Source organism: Scyliorhinus canicula, chromosome 7 (assembly GCF_902713615.1).
Source record: "Scyliorhinus canicula chromosome 7, sScyCan1.1, whole genome shotgun sequence".
Lineage (NCBI taxonomy): Eukaryota > Metazoa > Chordata > Chondrichthyes > Carcharhiniformes > Scyliorhinidae > Scyliorhinus > Scyliorhinus canicula.
In genome coordinates, this window is record NC_052152.1 from 117,524,459 (window position 1) to 117,543,922 (window position 19,464).

General features: G+C 45.9%; 1 protein-coding gene across 5 annotated transcripts in view; it reads right to left on the reverse strand.

Moving 5' to 3' along the window:
* Nucleotides 1-862: 862 nt before the first annotated feature.
* akap11 (A kinase (PRKA) anchor protein 11) overlaps nt 863-19,464 on the reverse strand; it is a 114,376-nt gene continuing 95,774 nt past the window's right edge. For all 5 annotated transcript variants that reach the window (XM_038802764.1, XM_038802767.1, XM_038802766.1 and 2 more), the window contains 2 exons: nt 12,465-12,625; nt 863-3,947 (listed from right to left, as the gene is read on the reverse strand). In XM_038802764.1, the coding sequence (XP_038658692.1) occupies nt 3,792-3,947; nt 12,465-12,625 (317 nt within the window). In that variant the 3' untranslated portion in view covers nt 863-3,791. The remainder of the gene's footprint in view (nt 3,948-12,464; nt 12,626-19,464) is intronic.

The following is a 19,464-nucleotide window of genomic DNA, read 5'->3' on the forward strand; positions in this document are numbered from 1 at the left end:
GGCTTTAAGTTAGTTCAAATCCAGCACGAGGCTTGCACCCACTTTGATCTGACAATCGCAATCCAAACTCAGTGGAATTGGCCAAATGCTGGGGAGTGGGCAAATACACCCTATGGGCGTGATTCTCCGAGCCCCTCGCCGCAACCGCGCCACGCCGTCCTGATGCCGCCGCGCGATTCTCCGAGGTGCGGAGAATCGGCACCATTTGCGCCGGTTGCTGGACGAGGCCGGGCTGCCGATTCTCCGGCCCGAATGGCTGCGCAGAAAAGCAGAGTCTCGCCGGCGTCGTTCACCCCTGGTCCCTGCCGACGGGAACACTGCGCGAAGGGTCGGGGGACGATCTGTGGGGCAGGGGAAAGCGCTCGTTCACCGGGGGGGGGGGGGGGGGGGGGGCCTCCGATGGGGCCTGGCCCGCGATTGGGGCTCACCAATCGGTGGGCCGGCCTCTTCTCTCTCTCCCCCCCCCCCCCCCCCCCCCCCCCCCCCGGGCCTTTGTTCCGCTTCCGGCCCCCGAACCCCCGCGCCATGTTGTGTCGGGGTTGGAGCATTGAAGAAGTCCCCCGCGCATGCATGGGTTGGCGTGGCCCAACTGCGCATGCCGGGAAGGGAGGCTGGAGCGGCGTGAACCGCTTCAGCACCATGCTGGCCCCCTGTGGGGGACAGAATCGGTCATCCCCGTGCCCATTTCACGCCGTCGTGAAACGCCACAGCGTTCACAACGGCGTGAACACTTAGTCTCCATTTTGGAGAATCGCCCCCTAAATATTTAGAAAACACTATTTCTCGGAATTCTATTGCGAGACTCCAGCACGGGTTCCCCAATAATTTAACCCTATTATACAAAGCACAGCACACATGTAGACACAGTAGATGATCTACAGTTTATTGTTTTTAGTCATTGCTGGAGAAATAAACCAAGACATCAACATAGTGCAACTGGCAGCTTATAATCGGAGAACAGAATTTACACTTGGATTAATAGCTGACACATAAAAATTACTATAAGTTAAATGAAGTTCATTGATCTATTTTTGGCATAATTCATATCGGGATTACAACAGACATCACACACTTCATATTTACCTCTAGCATGTGAATCACAATGGAATTAACACTGCACCCAGTAACAAAATAAGTACTATCAGAATCAGGTTCAATTTTAATGCTTCACATTTTCATCAAAATGGCATCACTAAGTACAGCTGAGAATAGAGCAGACAGATGAATACACACAAAAAAATAAAGTGACTAAGTAAACCAGGAATAGACTTTCCACCCAGTTAGTTGCATGGCGGTGCTGATATCAGTCGGTTAAAAGGTGCTATGTTGAATTCAAAGTAGTTGGGGAAAACACATTCCAGATTCCTGATCCTGACGCACTACCAGATAGAAAAAAAATTATATAATGGATCTCCGAAGTGGGAAATCTCAGGCGGTATCTTGTGAATTTTATATAAGCAAAGGATTAAATTTAATCTGCGATGAATTTTATTACTGCTGGCAATAGTGAGATATTCTGGCAGCTCACAAGGTTACATGCACGCAGCCCACCATATGTTCATGGGAGTATGAACACCAATAGAATTCACAATGGCATTCAACATTTTAGCACATGGCAAAGTGAAAGCAGCTGGGATATCACTGTGCAGACAGTGCGGGGAGCTGATAGAATGACACAACTAATCCCAATGTTAAATTTGCTGGAAATATAACAAATCAGTGCTGAGTGGCTTTGAAGTGTTGGCAGAAAAACACAAATTACTGTCACAATATGATCAAGTGTGTTTGTTTATGTACATCAGACTGACTCGAGTACAGGAATGTCTGTTCAAATTTCCTTGAAAGACTACGCTTTTGTAACTCAGAAGTCACAACTTGAGTCTCACTGTGCAGTTGCTAAACATTACCTCATTCTCATGAAGGGAATTGTTATTATCCTGACATCCAAATCCTTCCGTTCTAATCAGAGCAGCATTTTTAATTCAGCACATAACACGGCCATAATTTCAAAGCTGTATTGTACAGAATCTTTTGCTCCCTCAGAGAGATCAGCTTGTGGGAATTTCATTCCTATGTAACACAACTGGCAGCACGTAGTGGCAAATATTACTCTCAAAGATCCATCTGCTCCACATATAGAAGCTAATAGTTAAAAAACCAAGAGTAGTCAGATCTGTGGGCCCATATTAAAATGGTCTGCTGCCATTTCAGAATGTTTGAATTTTGTAATCTGTTTGTGATCACAGATGATAAGGTATATCGCCTCATCTTCCAGAACTCTAAATTCGGTAGTATCGGAGAGATTTGCAACCCACACTTTGATCATTGGAAAATCAAATGGATTGCAGCACTTGCCGGTAAAGGAATCCGCCTGGCTTTCCCATATTTGCTGGAACAGACCCCAGAAAGTCTCTCCTGTATTTCTCATTGCACGAATCCTCAAATGTTGTAATATTTGAATGCCTTGCATTAAAATGTTTAAACCAGGGGTTAGGAGAACTGGTTGCACACTAATTAAATAAATGAGGAAACAGAATACCAAGTTGGAAATGTTAAAAGGGTCCATTTTTGCAAGACTGCACTTTATTAAATGGAAAGTGCTGTAAATTGGACGTGCCGATAGCCCAAAGTGAATCTCCCATCTTCTTGCAGGACTGTTGCATAGAACTGACTGGTAAACTAAGAACAGTTCGGAGACTGTGGCTAACCAGGTCAGTCAGTGGACTGGGACCAGCAGCTAGAGCATTAATAAATCAGCAACGACAAACAACCATGCTTGGGTCGATACTGCAATTTGCTTTTTGCCTCCACTTACCACAATCCGCACTGCACAACATTAGCAATACTAGTTTTCTCCTGGTTTGTGAAGAGTGACAGGTTTCAGCACTCAACTAAGTATAGGTTACGAAGTATTTGCAAAATTATGTATTCTTCACTGCCCCATTTCCATGGTTACAATTTTCTTTCCCCTTTGCTGAGGCGGATGGTCCAAAAATACTGGCAACCCTCCACTATCACAAACAAAGTCATCGTTCTTTCTATCCTGCAGGCTGTTAAAAACTTGAGAGTATTATAATTTAGACTAGTACAAATCAATGGGTGTTTTTGATGAAGAGCACACCTTGCAGAGTATCATTGAAATGTAATTTCTATAATTTGTGGTCAGAAAGTGCAGCAAAACCTCAGATTCCCCTTAGAATGCATAGTGATTGTGAAGTGCAGGAAGGAGTTTACAAGTTCAATTTCGGCCAGTTCCTTGGCCACAGCTAATGTCATGGTGTTATCTTCCAGGGCTGAAAGGAGGTCAGAACCTCCAGCACTAGCACAATGCACATTTCCACCAACTGAATGCTTGTGTGGTTGCAAAACAGCAGGTCTTTAGGAAACTGCAAGAACAACTTTCAAACTGATATGTCTCCAATTATTTCTCGTGGCATCACAGATTCCTTATACTTGAAAATTGAGCGAGGAAGAAATAGGCGGGAATATCCACAGAGCTGCACTAACACTTCTGGTTAAGTAACAGCGGTGAAGCAGGAGCAGCATTGAGGAACTTTCCAGCCTAGTATTGTGTTTAATTTAGATCTCGACTTGCCGTCGCACCAAAATCCTTTCCATCTTTATAGTACGTGAGAGTTTACCGCCAATTATGTTTTCTGTCATAAAGAACTTAAGCCTTCTGGTGCAGCTCCCTGCTCGGTAAGCTGCAGACTCAGCAATACTTGGCTGGTGGGTACCTGACAACTCTCTACAAATGTATTTTCAGTGTTCTTCGTACGTGGCTACACGGTCTATGTATTCTCCAGCAGCCAGTCAAAAAGGGGTATGCGAGTGCAGTGAGCTCCAGTCGGGTCTTGTTCCCTGGTGTCGCAGTATCTCAGGACTGCCCGCAGCAGATCACAGATCTTCCATCCCCTTGCTTCTGCCCTTTTCACCACTGCAGAAAACTAGGGAGATAACAGCACATCAGCATTAGGGGATGCGGTGGCATAATGGGATTGTCACTGGGCTAGTAATTCAGAGACCTAGGGTAACACACTGGGGACCCCAGTTCGAATCCCATCATGATAGATGGTGAAATTTGAATTCGATAAAAATCTGGAATTAAAAGCCTAAAGATGAGCATGAAACCATTGTCAATTGCCATAAAATCCATAATTCAGGGAAGGAAATCTGCTGTCCTTAGTGGTCTGGCCTACATGTGACTCCAGATCCATAGCAATGTTGTTGACTCTTAAATGCCCTCTGAAATGGCCTCATTTCAAGGACAAATAGGAATGGGCAATAAGTGCTGGCCCAGCCAGCGATGCCTAGATCCTGTGAATTGATAGAAACAAATTGATGGGTGAAGCCATAGATTCAAAGCCATTACAATGTAGAGTGCTCTGACGCGGGTGTTGCATTCAAGAGCTGAATAATTACTTAATAAATATATAAAGAGGGTGTGGAAACAGAGTTGGAAAGTAGGATTAGGGTTCCACAGTATCCAAGGATTGAAGATCGATCTCCCTTCACTGCTGTGGGCAACATCAGGAGAAAATAAATCATTGGAGCATTAAAATTGGTGTCCTTTTTTTCATTTTCTTTCAAGGTTTTCTTTATTAGTGATAATAATGTGAAGTTGGGGACAAAAGGCTGGCAGATTGATTGGAGGCAGGTAGTCTCTGATGAAATCTCCAGTAAAAATGCCCAGAGTTCCCAACCCGAGGAAAGCAGGAAAACTGAAGTCCGTGCAGGCCAGAAAATAGCATTTCACCTGTCCAAAACCGTTTCATACTTCTATCAGTTTAACATGTGAAAATTAGCATTGCTGGCAAGAATAAATCCTGAATCCCTCACTATTAACATCCTGGAGGCTGCCATTGACCAGAAACTGAACTGGATTAGCCATATATATATATATATATATATATATATATATATATACTGTGGCTTCCAGAGCAGGTCAGAGGGTGGGAATTTTGAGGTGAGTAATTCACCCCCCCGACTCCCCCAAGTCTGTCCACCACCTACAAGGCCCAGGTTAGGGGTGTGATGAAATACCAACCGGAAAACAGAATACTGTGGGTTCTGGCAATCTGAAATAATAAGAGACAGTGCTGGAAATACTCAGCAGGTCAGGGGGTATCTCTAGAGAGAGAAACAGGATTAACGGTTCAGGTCAATGACCTTTCATCACAGAATTGCTAAAGCACAGAAAGAGGCCATTTGACCCAACGTGCCGGTGACTTCTTCCTTTTCTGATAATAATCAAATTCCCTCAATTGGCCCTGCCGAATTGGTCAATTTACTTAAATCTGTGCCCTCTCATTGATGATCCTTCCACCAATGGGAGTGGTTTCGCCCGGTCCACTCTGTCTAGTGTTCTCATGATTTTGGACACCTTGATCAGATCTCCTCTCAACCCTCTCTTCTCCAAGGAAAACAGTCCTAAATTCTCCACTCTATCCTCATAACTGAAGTTCTACATTCTTGGAAACATTCTCATTAATTATTTTTTGAACCTCTCTAATTCTTTCACATTTTCCCTAAAGTGTAACTGATCAGAACTAGACGCGATCCTCCAGTTGAGGCCATACCAGTCTTTTGTAAGGGTTCAATGTAACCTCCTGTCTCTAATTTATTCCTCTATTAATAAAGCCGAAGATGTGGGTGGCACGGTGGCACAGTGGCTAGCATTGCTTCCTCACAGCTCCAGGGGCCCGGGTTCAATTCCGGCCTCAGTTGACTGGGTGGAGCTTGCACTTTCTCCTTGTCCACGTGGGTTTCCTTCGGGTGCTCCGGTTTCCTCCCACAGTCCAAAGATGTGCAGATTGGCCATGCTAAATTGCCCCTTGGTGTCCGAAAGGTTAGGTGGGGTTACTGACTTACAGGATAGGGTGGAGGCATGGGCTTGAGTATGGTTCCCTTTCAAAGGGCTGGTGCGGATTCAATGGGCCGAATGGCCTCCTTCTGCCCTTCAGGATTCCATGATACTATACTGTTTGCTTTATTAATCGCTCTCTCAATCTGTCCTGCCACCTTCAATGATTTAGACGCAAATACACCAGGTCCCCTGATACTACACCCCTATTAGAGAGTTGTAAGCTTTCATTTATACTGTCTCTGTGTGCTCTTCCAACTAAAATGCATTAACTTTCACTCATTTCATTAAATTCCGCCACCTTTTGAAGTTTTACACTGTCCTCCTCACAGTTTGCACTACTTCCAAGTTTTAAGAACATAAGAACTAGGAGCAGGAGTAGGCCATCTGGCCCCTCGAGTCTGCTCCGCCATTCAATTAGATCATGGCTGATCTTTTGTGGACTCAGCTCCACTTTCCGGCTCGAACACCATAACCCTTAATCCCTTTATTCTTCAAAAAACTATCTATCTTTACCTTAAAAACATGTAATAAAGGAGCCTCAACTGCTTCACTGGGCAAGGAATTCCATAGATTCACAACCCTTTGGGTGAAGAAGTTCCTCCTAAACTCAGTCCTAAATCTACTTCCCCTTATTTTGAGGCTATGTCCCCTAGTTCTGCTGTCACCCGCCAGTGGAAACAACCTGCCCGCATCTATCCTATCTATTCCCTTCATAATTTTAAATGTTTCTATAAGATCCCCCCTCATCCTTCTAAATTCCAACGAGTACAGTCCCAGTCTACTCAACCTCTCCTCATAATCTAACCCCTTCAGCTCTGGGATTAACCTAGTGAATCTCCTCTGCACACCCTCCAGCGCCAGTACGTCCTTTCTCAAGTAATGAGACCAAAACTGAACACAATACTCCAGGTGTGGCCGCACTAACACCTTATACAATTGCAACATAACCTCCCTAGTCTTAAACTCCATCCCTCTAGCAATGAAGGACAAAATTCCATTTGCCTTCTTAATCACCTGTTGCACTTGTAAACCAACCTTCTGTGACTCATGCACTAGCACACCCAGGTCTCTCTGAACAGTGGCATGCTTTAATATTTTATCGTTTAAATAATAATCCCGTTTGCTGTTATTCCTTCCAAAATGGATAACCTCACATTTGTCAACATTGTATTCCATCTGCCAGACCCTAGCCCATTCACTTAACCTATCCAAATCCCTCTGCAGACTTCCAGTATCCTCTGCACTTTTCGCTTTACCACTCATCTTAGTGTCATCTGCAAACTTGGACACATTGCCCTTGGTCCCCAACTCCAAATCATCTATGTAAATTGTGAACAATTGTGGGCCCAACACGGATCCCTGAGGGACACCACTAGCTACTGATTGCCAACCAGAGAAACACCTATTTATCCCAACTCTTTGCTTTCTATTAATTAACCAATCCTCTATCCATGCTACTACTTTACCCTTAATGCCATGCATCTTTATCTTATGCAGCAACCTTTTGTGTGGCACCTTGTCAAAGGCTTTCTGGAAATCCAGATATACCACATCCATCGGCTCCCCGTTATCTACTGCACTGGTAATGTCCTCAAAAAATTCCACTAAATTAGTTAGGCATGACCTGCCCTTTACGAACCCATGCTGCGTCTGCCCAATGGGACAATTTCTATCCAGATGCCTCGCAATTTCTTCCTTGATGATAGATTCCAGCATCTTCCCTACTACCGAAGTTAAGATCACTGGCCTATAATTTCCTGCTTTCTGCCTACCTCCTTTTTTAAACAGTGGCGTCACGTTTGCTAATTTCCAATCCACCGGGACCACCCCAGAGTCTAGTGAATTTCGGTAAATTATCACTAGTGCATCTGCAATTTCCCTAGCCATCTCTTTTAGCACTCTGGGATGCACTCCATCAGGGCCAGGAGACTTGTCTATCTTTAGCCCCATTAGCTTGCCCATCACTCCCTCCTTAGTGATAACAATCCTCTCAAGGTCCTCACCTGTCATAGCCTCATTTCTATCAGTCGCTGGCATGTTATTTGTGTCTTCCACTGTGAAGACCGACCCAAAAAACCTGTTCAGTTCCTCAGCCATTTCCTCATTTCCCATTATTAAAACTCCCTTCTCATCCTCTAAAGGACCAATATTTACCTTAGCCACTCTTTTTTGTCTTATATATTTGTAAAAGCTTTTACTGTCTGTTTTTATATTCTGAGCAAGTTTACTCTCATACTCTATCGTACTCTTCTTTATAGCTTTTTTAGTAGCTTTCTGTTGCCCCCTAAAGATTTCCCAGTCCTCTAATCTCCCAGCAATCTTTGCCACTTTATATGCTTTTTCCTTCAATTTGATACTCTCCCTTATTTCCTTAAAAATCCACAGTCGATTTTCCCTCTTTCTTCCGTCCTTCCTTTTTGTTGGTATAAACCTTTGCTGAGCACTGTGAAAAATCGCTTGGAAGGTTCTCCACTGTTCCTCAACTGTTCCACCATAAAGTCTTAGCTCCCAGTCTACCTTAGCTAGTTCTTCTCTCATCCCCTTGTAATCTCCTTCGTTTAAACAGAAAACACTAGTATTTGATTTTACTTTCTCACCCTCCACCTGTATTTTAAATTCCACCATATTGTGGTCGCTCCTTCCGAGAGGATCCCTAACTATGAGATCATGAATCAATCCTGTCTCATTACACAGGACAAGATCTAGGACTGCTTGTTCCCTCGTAGGTTCCATTACATACTGTTCTAGGAAACTATCGTGGATACATTCTATAAACTCCTCCTCAAGGTTGCCTTGACCGACCTGGTTAAACCAATCGACATGTAGATTAAAATCCCCCATGATAACTGCTGTACCATTTCTACATGCATCAGTTATTTCTTTGTTTATTGCCTGCCCCACCATATCATTACTATTTGGTGGCCGACAGACTACTCCTATCAGTGACTTTTTCGCCTTACTATTCCTGATTTCCACCCAAATGGATTCAACCTTATCCTCCATAGCACCGATGTCATCCCTTACTATTGCCCGGATGTCATCCTTAAATAACAGAGCAACACCACCTCCCTTACCATCCACTCTGTCCTTCCGAATAGTTTGATACCCTCGGATATTTAACTCCCAGTCGTGACCATCCTTTAACCATGTTTCAGTAATGGCCACTAAATCATAGTCATTTACGATGATTTGTGCCATCAACTCATTTACTTTATTCCGAATACTACGAGCTTTCAGGTAAAGTACACTTATGTTGGTTTTTTTACCTCTGTTTTGAATCTTAACATCTCCAGTTTTATTCCTTTTGTTATTACTGGGCCTATTCACTGAGCTCCCCTCAGTCACTGTACCTTGTACTGTCGCCCTTTTAGATTTTTGACTATGTCTTCTCTGCCTTGCACTTTTCCCCTTACTTCCTTTTGCTTCTGTCCCTGTTTTACTACCTTCCAACTTTCTGCATCGGTTCCCATCCCCCTGCCACATTAGTTTAAACCCTCCCCAACATCGGTTCCAGTCCTGTCCAAGTGCAGACCGTCCGGTTTGTACTGGTCCCACCTCCCCCAGAACCGGTCCCAATGCCCCAGGAATTTGAATCCCTCCCTCTTGCACCATCTCTCGAGCCACGCATTAATCCTATCTATCCTGACATTCCTACTCTGACTAGCTCGTGGCACTGGTAGCAATCCTGAGATTACTACCTTTGAGGTCCTACTTTTTAGTTTAACTCCTAACTCCCTGAATTCCGCTTGTAGGACCTCATCCCGTTTTTTACCTATATCGTTGGTGCCTATGTGCACCACGACAGCTGGCTGTTCACCCTCCCCCCCCCCCCCCCCCCCAGAATGTCCTGCAGCCGCTCCGAGACATCCTTGACCCTTGCACCAGGGAGACAACATACCATCCTGGAGTCTCGATTGCGTCCACAGAACCGCCTGTCTATTCCCCTTACGATCGAGTCCCCCATCACTATAGCCCTGCCATTTTTCTTCCTGCCCTGCTGTGCAGCAGAGCCAGCCACGGTGGCATGAACCTGGCTGCTGCTGCCTTCCCCTGGTGAGCCAACTCCCTCAACAGTATCCAAAGCGGTATATCTGTTTTGCAGGGAGATGACCGCAGGGGACACCTGCACTGCCTTCCTACTCTTGCTCTTTCTTTTGGTCTCCCTCAGTAACCTTCACCTGCGGTGTGACCAACTCGCTAAACGTGCTATCCACGACCTCCTCAGCATCGCGGATGCTCCAAAGTGAGTCCATCCGCAGCTCCAGAGCCGTCAAGCGGTCTAACAAGAGCTGCAACTGAACACACTTCTTGCACGTGAAGGAGCCAGGGACAGTGGACGTGTCCCTGAGCTCCCACATCGCACACGAGGAGCATGACACGGGTCTGGGATCTCCTGCCATGTCTTAAACCCTTGGTAAACTTAAACAACTAGAATTTCAAAATAAAAATAAATAAATTAGACAATGAAAAGAAAAAGAGAGACTACTTACCAGTCACTTACCAGGGTTAAAAAGCACCTCCTCACACTGCAGCGAATTACCTCACTGCACCAAATTACCAAGTTTCAATCCCCACTCTGGATGAGTCTCACTCCGGATGTGTCTCCTGGAAAAGTGCTAGCTTACTGTGTGCGCTGTCTGTCTGTCTTTTATACAATTTTGTATCAATGCAAACTTTTAATTTGTCCCCGGTACACCAAAGTCTAGGTCATTAATATAAATCAGAAAATGTAAGGACCCAAGCACTGAACTCTGGGGAACTCCTCCATAAACCTTTCTCCAACCCAAAAAATTTCCATTAACCATTATCTTCTGTTTCCTGTCACTCAGCCAAATTCATATCCATGTTGCTAATGTCTCTTTTATTCCATGAGCGATAACTTTGCTCACAAATCTGTTGTGCGGCACTGTATCAAATGCCTTTGGAAGTCCATGTACACCACATCAGCCTCCTCTGTTACATCAAAACACTCCAACAAGTTAGTGAAACACAACTTGTCCAAAATAACTCTATTGTGGTGTTTCTTAATCATCTGGCACTCGTCTAAATGACTTAATTTTTCCCCAAATGATTGTTTCGAGATGATGAGGACATCCAGAGGAGGCTGAGATGGATCACCCACTCGGCACTTCTGGCTGAAGGCTGTTACGAACGCTTCAGCCTCATCTTTTACACTGGGCTTCTCCAACATTGAGGATGGGGATATTTGTGGAGCCTCCTCCTCCAGTGAGTTGTTTAATTGTCCACCACCATTGATGGCTGAATGTGGCAGAACTGCAGAGCTTAGATCTGATCCGTTGGTTGTGGAATTGTTTAGCTTTATCTATTACTTGCTGTTTATGCTGTTTGGCATTCAAGTAGTCTTGTGTTGTAGTTTCACCAGGTTGACACCTCATTTTTAGATATGCCTGTATTGCTCCTGGCATACTCTCCTGCACTATTCATTGAACCAGGGTTGATCCCTGGATTGGGAAGGATGTTCACAATGGTGGGTGTGTTCAGAACCAGGGGCCACAGTCTGAGGATATGGGGTAGACCATTTAGGACAGAGGTGAGGAGCAATTTCTTCACCCAGAGAGTGGGGAGCCTGTGGAATTTGTTACCATAGGAAGTAATTGAGGCCAGAACAATGTATATTTTCGAGGAGCAGTTAGATATAGCACTTCGGGTGAAGAGGAACGTAGGATATGGGAGGGGAGGGGAAAGCAGGATTAGGCTATTGAGTTGAATGATCAGCCATGATCATAATGAATGGCGGAGCAGGCTCAAAGGGCCAAATGGCCTCCTCCTGCTCCTATTTCCTATGTTTCTATGATCCCCTGGCTTGGTGATAATGGTGGAGTGGGGGATATGCCAGGCCATGAGGTTATAGACTGTGGTTTAATGCACTTTTGCTGCTGCTGGTGGCCTACAGCGCCTCATGGATGCCCAATGGAGTTGCTAGATTGTTCGAAGTCTATCCCATTTAGCACATTGGTAGTGCCACACAAAACAATGGAGTGTGTCCTAAATATGGAGACTTTGCCACTCCTACCGATACTGTCATGGACAGATGCATCTGTGGCAGGCAGGTTGGTGAGGATGATGTCAAGTATGTTTTTCCCTCTTGTTGGTTCCGTTATCATCTACTGCAATCCCAACCCAGGAGTTATGTCCTTTAGGACTTGACCAGCTGCATCTGTGGTTGTACTACCGAGCCACCCCATCCAGAGTACATTCTGCGCCCTTCCACCCTCTGTGCTTCCTCCAAGTGATGTTCAATGTAGAGGAGTACTGATTCATCAGCTGAGGAGGATCGGTTTGTGGTAATTAGCAGAAGGTTTCCTTTCCCGTGAATGACCTGGTGCCATGAGACTCCATGAGTTCCAGAGTCAACATTGAGGATTCCCAGGGCTACTCCTGGCCGACTGTGTACCACCTCCACTGGTGGGACAAGACATACCCAGGGATGATGATGGCGGTGTCTGGGACATTATCCTGACACCTTGGTTGGCACAAGGTAGAGAAAATTTGAACAAGATTTAATTCTGTATGAAGCAATTGAACACAGAATCACAGAACACCTTGTAAGCAAGCACAATTTCAACCTCATACTCACAGGCAACAGCTCATCTTCATAAGATTCCTTGAAGTAGACCACAGACACCTGAAACTGTGAGGCTGCTATCCACTGCAACACCATTTTCACCTGAGGATCGAGACTGCTGGGTTTGAGGTCAACATTTAAAATGAATAATGTTTCTTTTGCCTGCATCATATCTATAAATGGAAGGGGAAAAAGTGCAAACAGATTGGAGTTGATTGTTGAGTGACTTGCACTATTCTAATAAGAATAAAATGGTGGTTACAAAGGTGAAAAATATATATTAAAAACTGCTGTTAAGAATGTCAAATGTTTTGTCCTGCGTATTTACAACATTTGCTGATTTTATTTCATATATTTCACTCTCAAACCAAATGTGAAATTCTATCATGTTGTGATCACTCATGCCGAAAGGATCCTTTACTATGAGGTTTTTATTACTCCTGTCTCATTTAACATAACAAGTTCAAAATAGCCTGGCCCGGTAGGTATCAGGGTGTTCTGTTCTAAGAATTGTCCAAATACACTCAATAAAATCATCTAGGCTAATTTTGTCAATTTGATTTCTCCAATCGATGTGAAGATTAAAATCACCCAGAATTACTGCAGTGCCTTTCTCGCAGGCCCCAAGTATTGCTCAATGTATTCCGTGTCCTATGTAGTTACTGTTAGGGGGGCCATAAACTACTCACACCAGTGAATCTTTATCTTTGCTATTTCTTATCTCTCCTCAAGCCGATTATACAAATCATTTCTATCAAGATCATTTCTCACTATTGATTTCATCCTTTCTTAACAGAGCTACCCAATCTATTTTCCTCTTCTGTCCTTCCGAAATGACACATACCTTGGTCCCAACCGTGGTCATCTTGCAGCGTGGCTGTTATATCATACTCAGTTATTTCTATTTGTGCTATTGATTCATCCATCTCATTACAAACAATGTGAACATTTAGATAAGATGTCTTCAATTCTGTCTTTTTACAGTCTTTAAAAAAAACTCTGACTTTATTTGCTGCTGCATTCTTATACTTGTGTACACTGTCCTTTCCAGTCACAGTCATTATTCCTATGATTACCCTGCCAGGGCAGCACGGTGGCACAGTGGTTAGCATTGCTGCCTCACAGCACCAGGGACCCGGGTTCAAGTCTGGCCTTGGGTAACTGTCGGTATGGAGTTTCCCCCGGGTGCTCTGGTCCCACAGTCCAAAGATGTGTAGGTTAGGTGGATTGGCCATGCTAAATTGCTCCTTAGTGTTCAAGGATGAGGTTAGATGGGGTTATGGGGATGGAGTTACAGGGGAGTAAGCCTGGGTAGGGTGCGCTTTTGGAGGGTCAGTGCAGACCCGTGGGCCTATTGGCTTCCTTCTGCACTGAAGGAATTCTATTGCCTTGTCCTTGCTCTTAAATGTTCCAACTATCCCTTCATGTGATTCCTCCCCTTCCTCCCTGACCCACTATTTAGCTTAAAGCCCATTCCACAGTCCAAGTTATACAATTTGCCAGGTCACATGTCCCAGTGCAGTTCAGGTGCAGAATTCCCAAACGATCTAGCTTCCCCTTTTCCCTGTACTGTGCAAGTACCCATAACTCGCGCATTCAATTCTCTAATCGAAGTTACCCTGTTTTCTAGTGGTTCAGGTTGTAATCCAGAAATGATTAACTTTGTGATTCTGCTTTTTAATTTAGCCCTCCCTATGTCATTGGTACATTGTCATTGGGGCTGGTTTAGCTCACTGGGCTTAATAGCTGGCTTTTAAAGCAGACCAAGGCAGGCCAGCAGCATGATTCAATTCCTGTACCAGCCTCCCCGAACAGGTGCCGGAATGTTGTGACTAGGGGTTTTTCCACAGTAACTTCATTGAAGCCTACTTGTGACAATAAGCGATTTTCATTTTTCATTTCATATGGACCATGTGAGAGGCTGGAAGTATTTGGTCTACAATGACCCATTAATAGCAGGGGGTCACTATGCTCTTAATCAGGCCAATCAAAAACTCCAAGGATAAATCTGGCCTCAACCTAATTTCTGTTACTCTTATTGGAGTCAACAGTGGAAAGTGCGCACTAGAAGGCTTCCGACTTTACTGTACGTGTCTTTAAGGGGTTGCCTTTGTACATTTATAAGACTCAGTCATCCCCACGTTTTCCACCTTTGATGTTGAAGCAGGAGTAATTTATTGATTTGATGGATTGATTAATTTTTGTCACATGGTATTGAAGTACAGTGAAAAGTATTTTTCTGTGACCAAGGGAATGTACACAGTACGTATATAGATAAAAGAATAATCAACAGAGTACATTGACAAATGGTACATCAACAAATAGTGATTGGTTACAGTGTGGAACAAGGGGCCAAACAAAACAAATACATGAGCAAGAGCAGCATAGGGCATTGTGAATAGTGTTCTTACAGGGAACAGATCAGTCCAAGGGACAGTCGTTGAGGAATCTAGTAGCTGTGGGGAAGAAGCTGTTCATATGTCTTCAGACCTCTGTATCTTCTGCCTGATAGAAGGGTCTGGAAGAAGGCAAAGCCTGGGTGTGAGGGGTCTCTGACAATGCTGTCTGCCATCCTGAGGCAGCAGGAAGTGTATACAGAATTAATGGGAGGATGGGAAGCTTGTGTGATGCGTTGGATTGAGTTCACTACACTCTGCAGTTTCTTGCGATCTTGTGCCGAGCAGTTGCCATACCAAGCTGTGATGCTGCCGGATAGGATGCTCTCGATGACACATCTGTAGAAGTTTGAGAGAGTCGATGCAGACATGCCGAATTTCTTTAACTACCGTAGGAAGTAGAGACGTCGTTGGGATTTCTTGATTGTTGCATCAACGTGAGTGGGCCAGGACAGACTGTTGGTGATGGTGACCCCCAGGAACTCAAAGCTATCGACCATCTACACTTCGGAGCCATTGATGTATTCAGGTGTGTGTGTGTCGTGCTACGCTTCCTGAAGTCGATGATCAGTTCCGTGGTCTTTCCAACATTTAGAGAGAGGTTGTTTTCGGTACACCAGGCAACCAAGTGATCTCCCTTCTGTAACCTGATTTATTGTTGTTTGAGATAAGATCCACCAGTCGTATCATCTGCAAACTTATACAGCGAATTGGAATTGAATCTTGCCGCACAGTCGTGTGTGCATGTGTATAGGGAGTACAACAGAGCAGTGCTTCTCAAAGTGTGGTACGCGTACCGGTGCCGGTACGCGAGCCGTCGTTTGCCGGTACGTGGAGTACACCCCGAAAAGAAACACTTACACACTTGCGCAAAGGTGAGTGCTGAGCTGGAGCTGGGGTGTTCCAAGGTTCCGTCCTCGTGCTGAGCGGGGCGGGCGGGTTGCGTCCTCGGGCCGTGCTGGGGGCTGGGGGTTGCGTCCTTGGGCCGTGCTGAGGGGGGGGGTTGCGTCCTCGGGCCGTGCTGGGGGGGGGGGTTTGCGTCCTCGGGCCGTGCTGGGGGTTGCGTCCTCGGGCTGTGCTGAGGGGGGGGGGGGGGGGGGGGGGGGGGGGGGGGGTGATCTCAATTCACTGACCCATCCCTCTTCCACTGGAAAATGTACAGCTATATAAATTAAAGAAATATTACATTATCTCAGTTTATATATATAATCTCAGATTATATATCCATTATATTTGCAATAATATAATATAATGTAATATAATTGCCCCTGCAATAAGATATATCTCCAAAAATTTTCTGGGGGTTCACATCCCCACCCCCCGAACCTCCAGCTGGATTGGCTTGTTTCGCTCACCGGTCCCTGGCACATTGAAAAAAAAAACTGCCGGTACGCCACATCAGATAGTTTGAGAAGCACTGCAATAGAGGACTGAGCAAACATCCTTGTGGGGCCCTGGTGTTGTGGACTGTTGTGGAGGAGGTGCTGTTACCTATCCTGACAGATTACGGTCTGTTGGTGAAGAAGTCAAGGATCCATCTGCACACGGAGGGATCAAGTCTCTTCAGACCATTTCAGTGTCTTGTCTCAAGTTTCAACAGCTGCTATACCATTGATAAGGCCAGTTTTGTTCCTCACCTTCGTCCCAAAGTGTAACTACATTTGTGTTAGAGGAATTCACTGCCTAAGTTGGTTGTTGAAGCTGAAATGTCAATTCATTTCAAAGGTACCTGGAACAGCATCAAAAGTGCTGGAACCTGCAAGGCTATGGCCAGGTGCTGGAAAGTGGGTTTAAAAATAAGCGGCTAGTTTCTTTTTTCTTAGCGGGGGCAGATACGTTGGGCTGAATGGCCTCTTTCTGGACCGTAATCTTTCTAAGGTTCTAAATCAGGAGTGTGATAGAATACTCTCCACTTGCCTGGATGAGTGCAGCTCCAACAACACTCAGGAAATTCAACAACACGCAGAACAAAACAGCCGACTTGATTGGCACCACTCCAGCAGTCACTCTCCACCACTGACAAACAGTGGCAACAGTGTGTACCATCTATAAGATGCATTGCAGGAACTCACCAATCCTCCTCTAGCAGACCTTTCAAACCCAAGACCACTACCATCTAGAAGGACAAGGGCAGCAGATACATGGGAACATTACTGCAGAATAAAACATCTGCCCCCACACCCGCCTGCAACTAGGGCCGGTCCGACACCCAGAAAATGGCTTTAGGTGACTGGGCTCCACATCCATGTGCAAGACCCCCGGGATTGTGCTAAACATCGCCCACCAAAACCTTTCCAGCTTCGGGCAGGACCAAAACATGTGAACTTGGTTTGCGGGGCCCCTCCCACATCGCTCACAGATATCCTCCACCCCATCCAACAGCCGGCTCATCTTTGATTTTGTGAAGTTCGCCCTACGCATGACTTTCAACTGTATCAGCCCCAGCCTCACAAACGAGGTTGAGGCATTCACCCTCCACAGTCCCTCAAACCACAATCCTTCTTCCAACACCTCCCCCAGCTCCTCCAACTTCGCCTTAATCCCCTCTATACACCCTGTCCTCCTCCAGGATCCCCCCATAGATCGCTGAAACAACCCCCCCCCCCCCCCCCCCCCCCAAGAACAAGTCCATAATTTCCTTGATTCCCCTCTCGTCCCATCTATCCCCCCCGACTTGAATCCATAATTCCCCCTACTCAGCGGCCCCAAGCTTAAAATGCTGCCTAAACTGATCCAGTTCTCCAAAGTGTCGACCATGACTGGAGTACTTTTCTGGAGCCATCGGGAGCGGCGCCGTTATCAGCGCCCGCAGCCCCACCCCTACACGAGCCCCCATCCAACTTAACCCATTGGGGTCTCCCCCTCCTTGTTCCAGCCCTGCACTTCTCCACATTCACTGCCTAATCATAATACAGTAAGATTGGAATACCCAGCCCCTCCACCTGTCGCCCCCTCTGCAAGACCACCCTTCTCATCCTGGCCACCTTCCCGCCCCCAAATAAACAAGATCAATTTGTCCACCCCGTTGAAGAAGGATTTTGGTAAAAAGACGGACAAACACCGGAATAGGAACGAAAATATTGGTAACACATTCATTTTAACTGCCTGCACCCAGCCCAACGACAGAGGAGGTTGTCCTATCTTGCCCCAAACTAGTAATATTATACCTTCAGAGCCCACCCCAGTCCCTAGCCGCCTACACCTTAAAGTACCTAAAATGGGTTGCCACCAGACAAAATGGCATCACCCCCCCCCCCCTCCCCCACCCCTACTCCCGGCTGGGAGACCCTGAAATGGTTGCTCTTGCTTACCTTCAATTTATACCCCGAGAACGTCCTGAATCTTTGAAGCAGCTCTATTGTACTCCCGACCGACATGCTCGGTTCCGAGATGTAGAATAACAGATCATCGGCATATAAGGATACCCTGTGCTCCACAACCCCCCTCAATATTTCCTTCCACAACCCCGAGCTTCTGAGCACGATGGCCAAAGGCTCTATAGCCAGTGCAAACAACAGGGGGGACACTGGACTTGCAACCTAGTGCAGAGCAAAGTACTCCAAATTTATATTATTAATGTGCTAATTACAAATTTCTCCAATACCACCATCAAATAACCTCACTCTACCCGATCAAACGCCTTCGCTGCGTCCAGTGCCGCCACCACCACTCTGTCTCCTTTCCCTCCACCAGAGATAGGATCACATTTAGCAACCTCCTCAGGTTCGAAAACAGCTGCGTTCCTTCACAAACCCAGTCTGATCCTCTCCTATCACCTTCGGGAAACACCGCTCCAGCCTTGCAGCCAAAATCTTGGCATCTACTTTCAATAGGGAGATGGGCCTATACAACCCGCACTCCACCAGGTCCTTATCCTTCTTTAACAGCAGGGGAATTCAAAGCCTGCCCCATTGTCTGTGGCAAGACACCCTTGCCTATCGCATCCTCGAACATTCCCACCATCAGTGGCGCCAACCTATCCTTAAATTTCTTATAGAATGGCACTGGGAACCCGTCAGGTCCTGCTGCCTTCCCTGCCTGCATCCTTCTAATCACCTCCTGCTCCCCTACCGGCCCCTCCAAGCCTGCTCTATCCTCTTCACCCAACCTCGGGTACTCCAACTCGCTCCTCTCCCGGTGGCCCTGACCCATAAAATGTCTCATAAGATTCTTGAAATACTTTATTGATCTGCTCCGGCCACCACCAGCTTCCCCATCTTATCCCGCACCTTAACTATCTCCCTCGCCGCGCCTCCCTCCAGAGCTGGCCGGCCAACATACTCCCTGCCTTCTCCCCATGCTCATAGACTGCCTCCCTCATAATGCTCAATTGGCACTTGGTTTTCCCTTTGGACAACTGGCCGAATGTCTCCTGAAGCTCCTTCCTTTGGCCAAGAGGGCCAGGCCCAGGTCCCCCGCGTACCTCCTATCCACCTCCAGCATCTCCTCTATCAATTTTTGGTGCTCCTCTCTCCCCTTCTTGTCCAACTTAGTCTTGAACGAAATCACCTTCCCCTTCACTACTGCCTTCAGAGCCTCCCAAACCACCGACTGGTGAAACGTCCCCCATGCAATTAAAGCACACATATTCTTCGATTACCTTCCCAATCTTATTA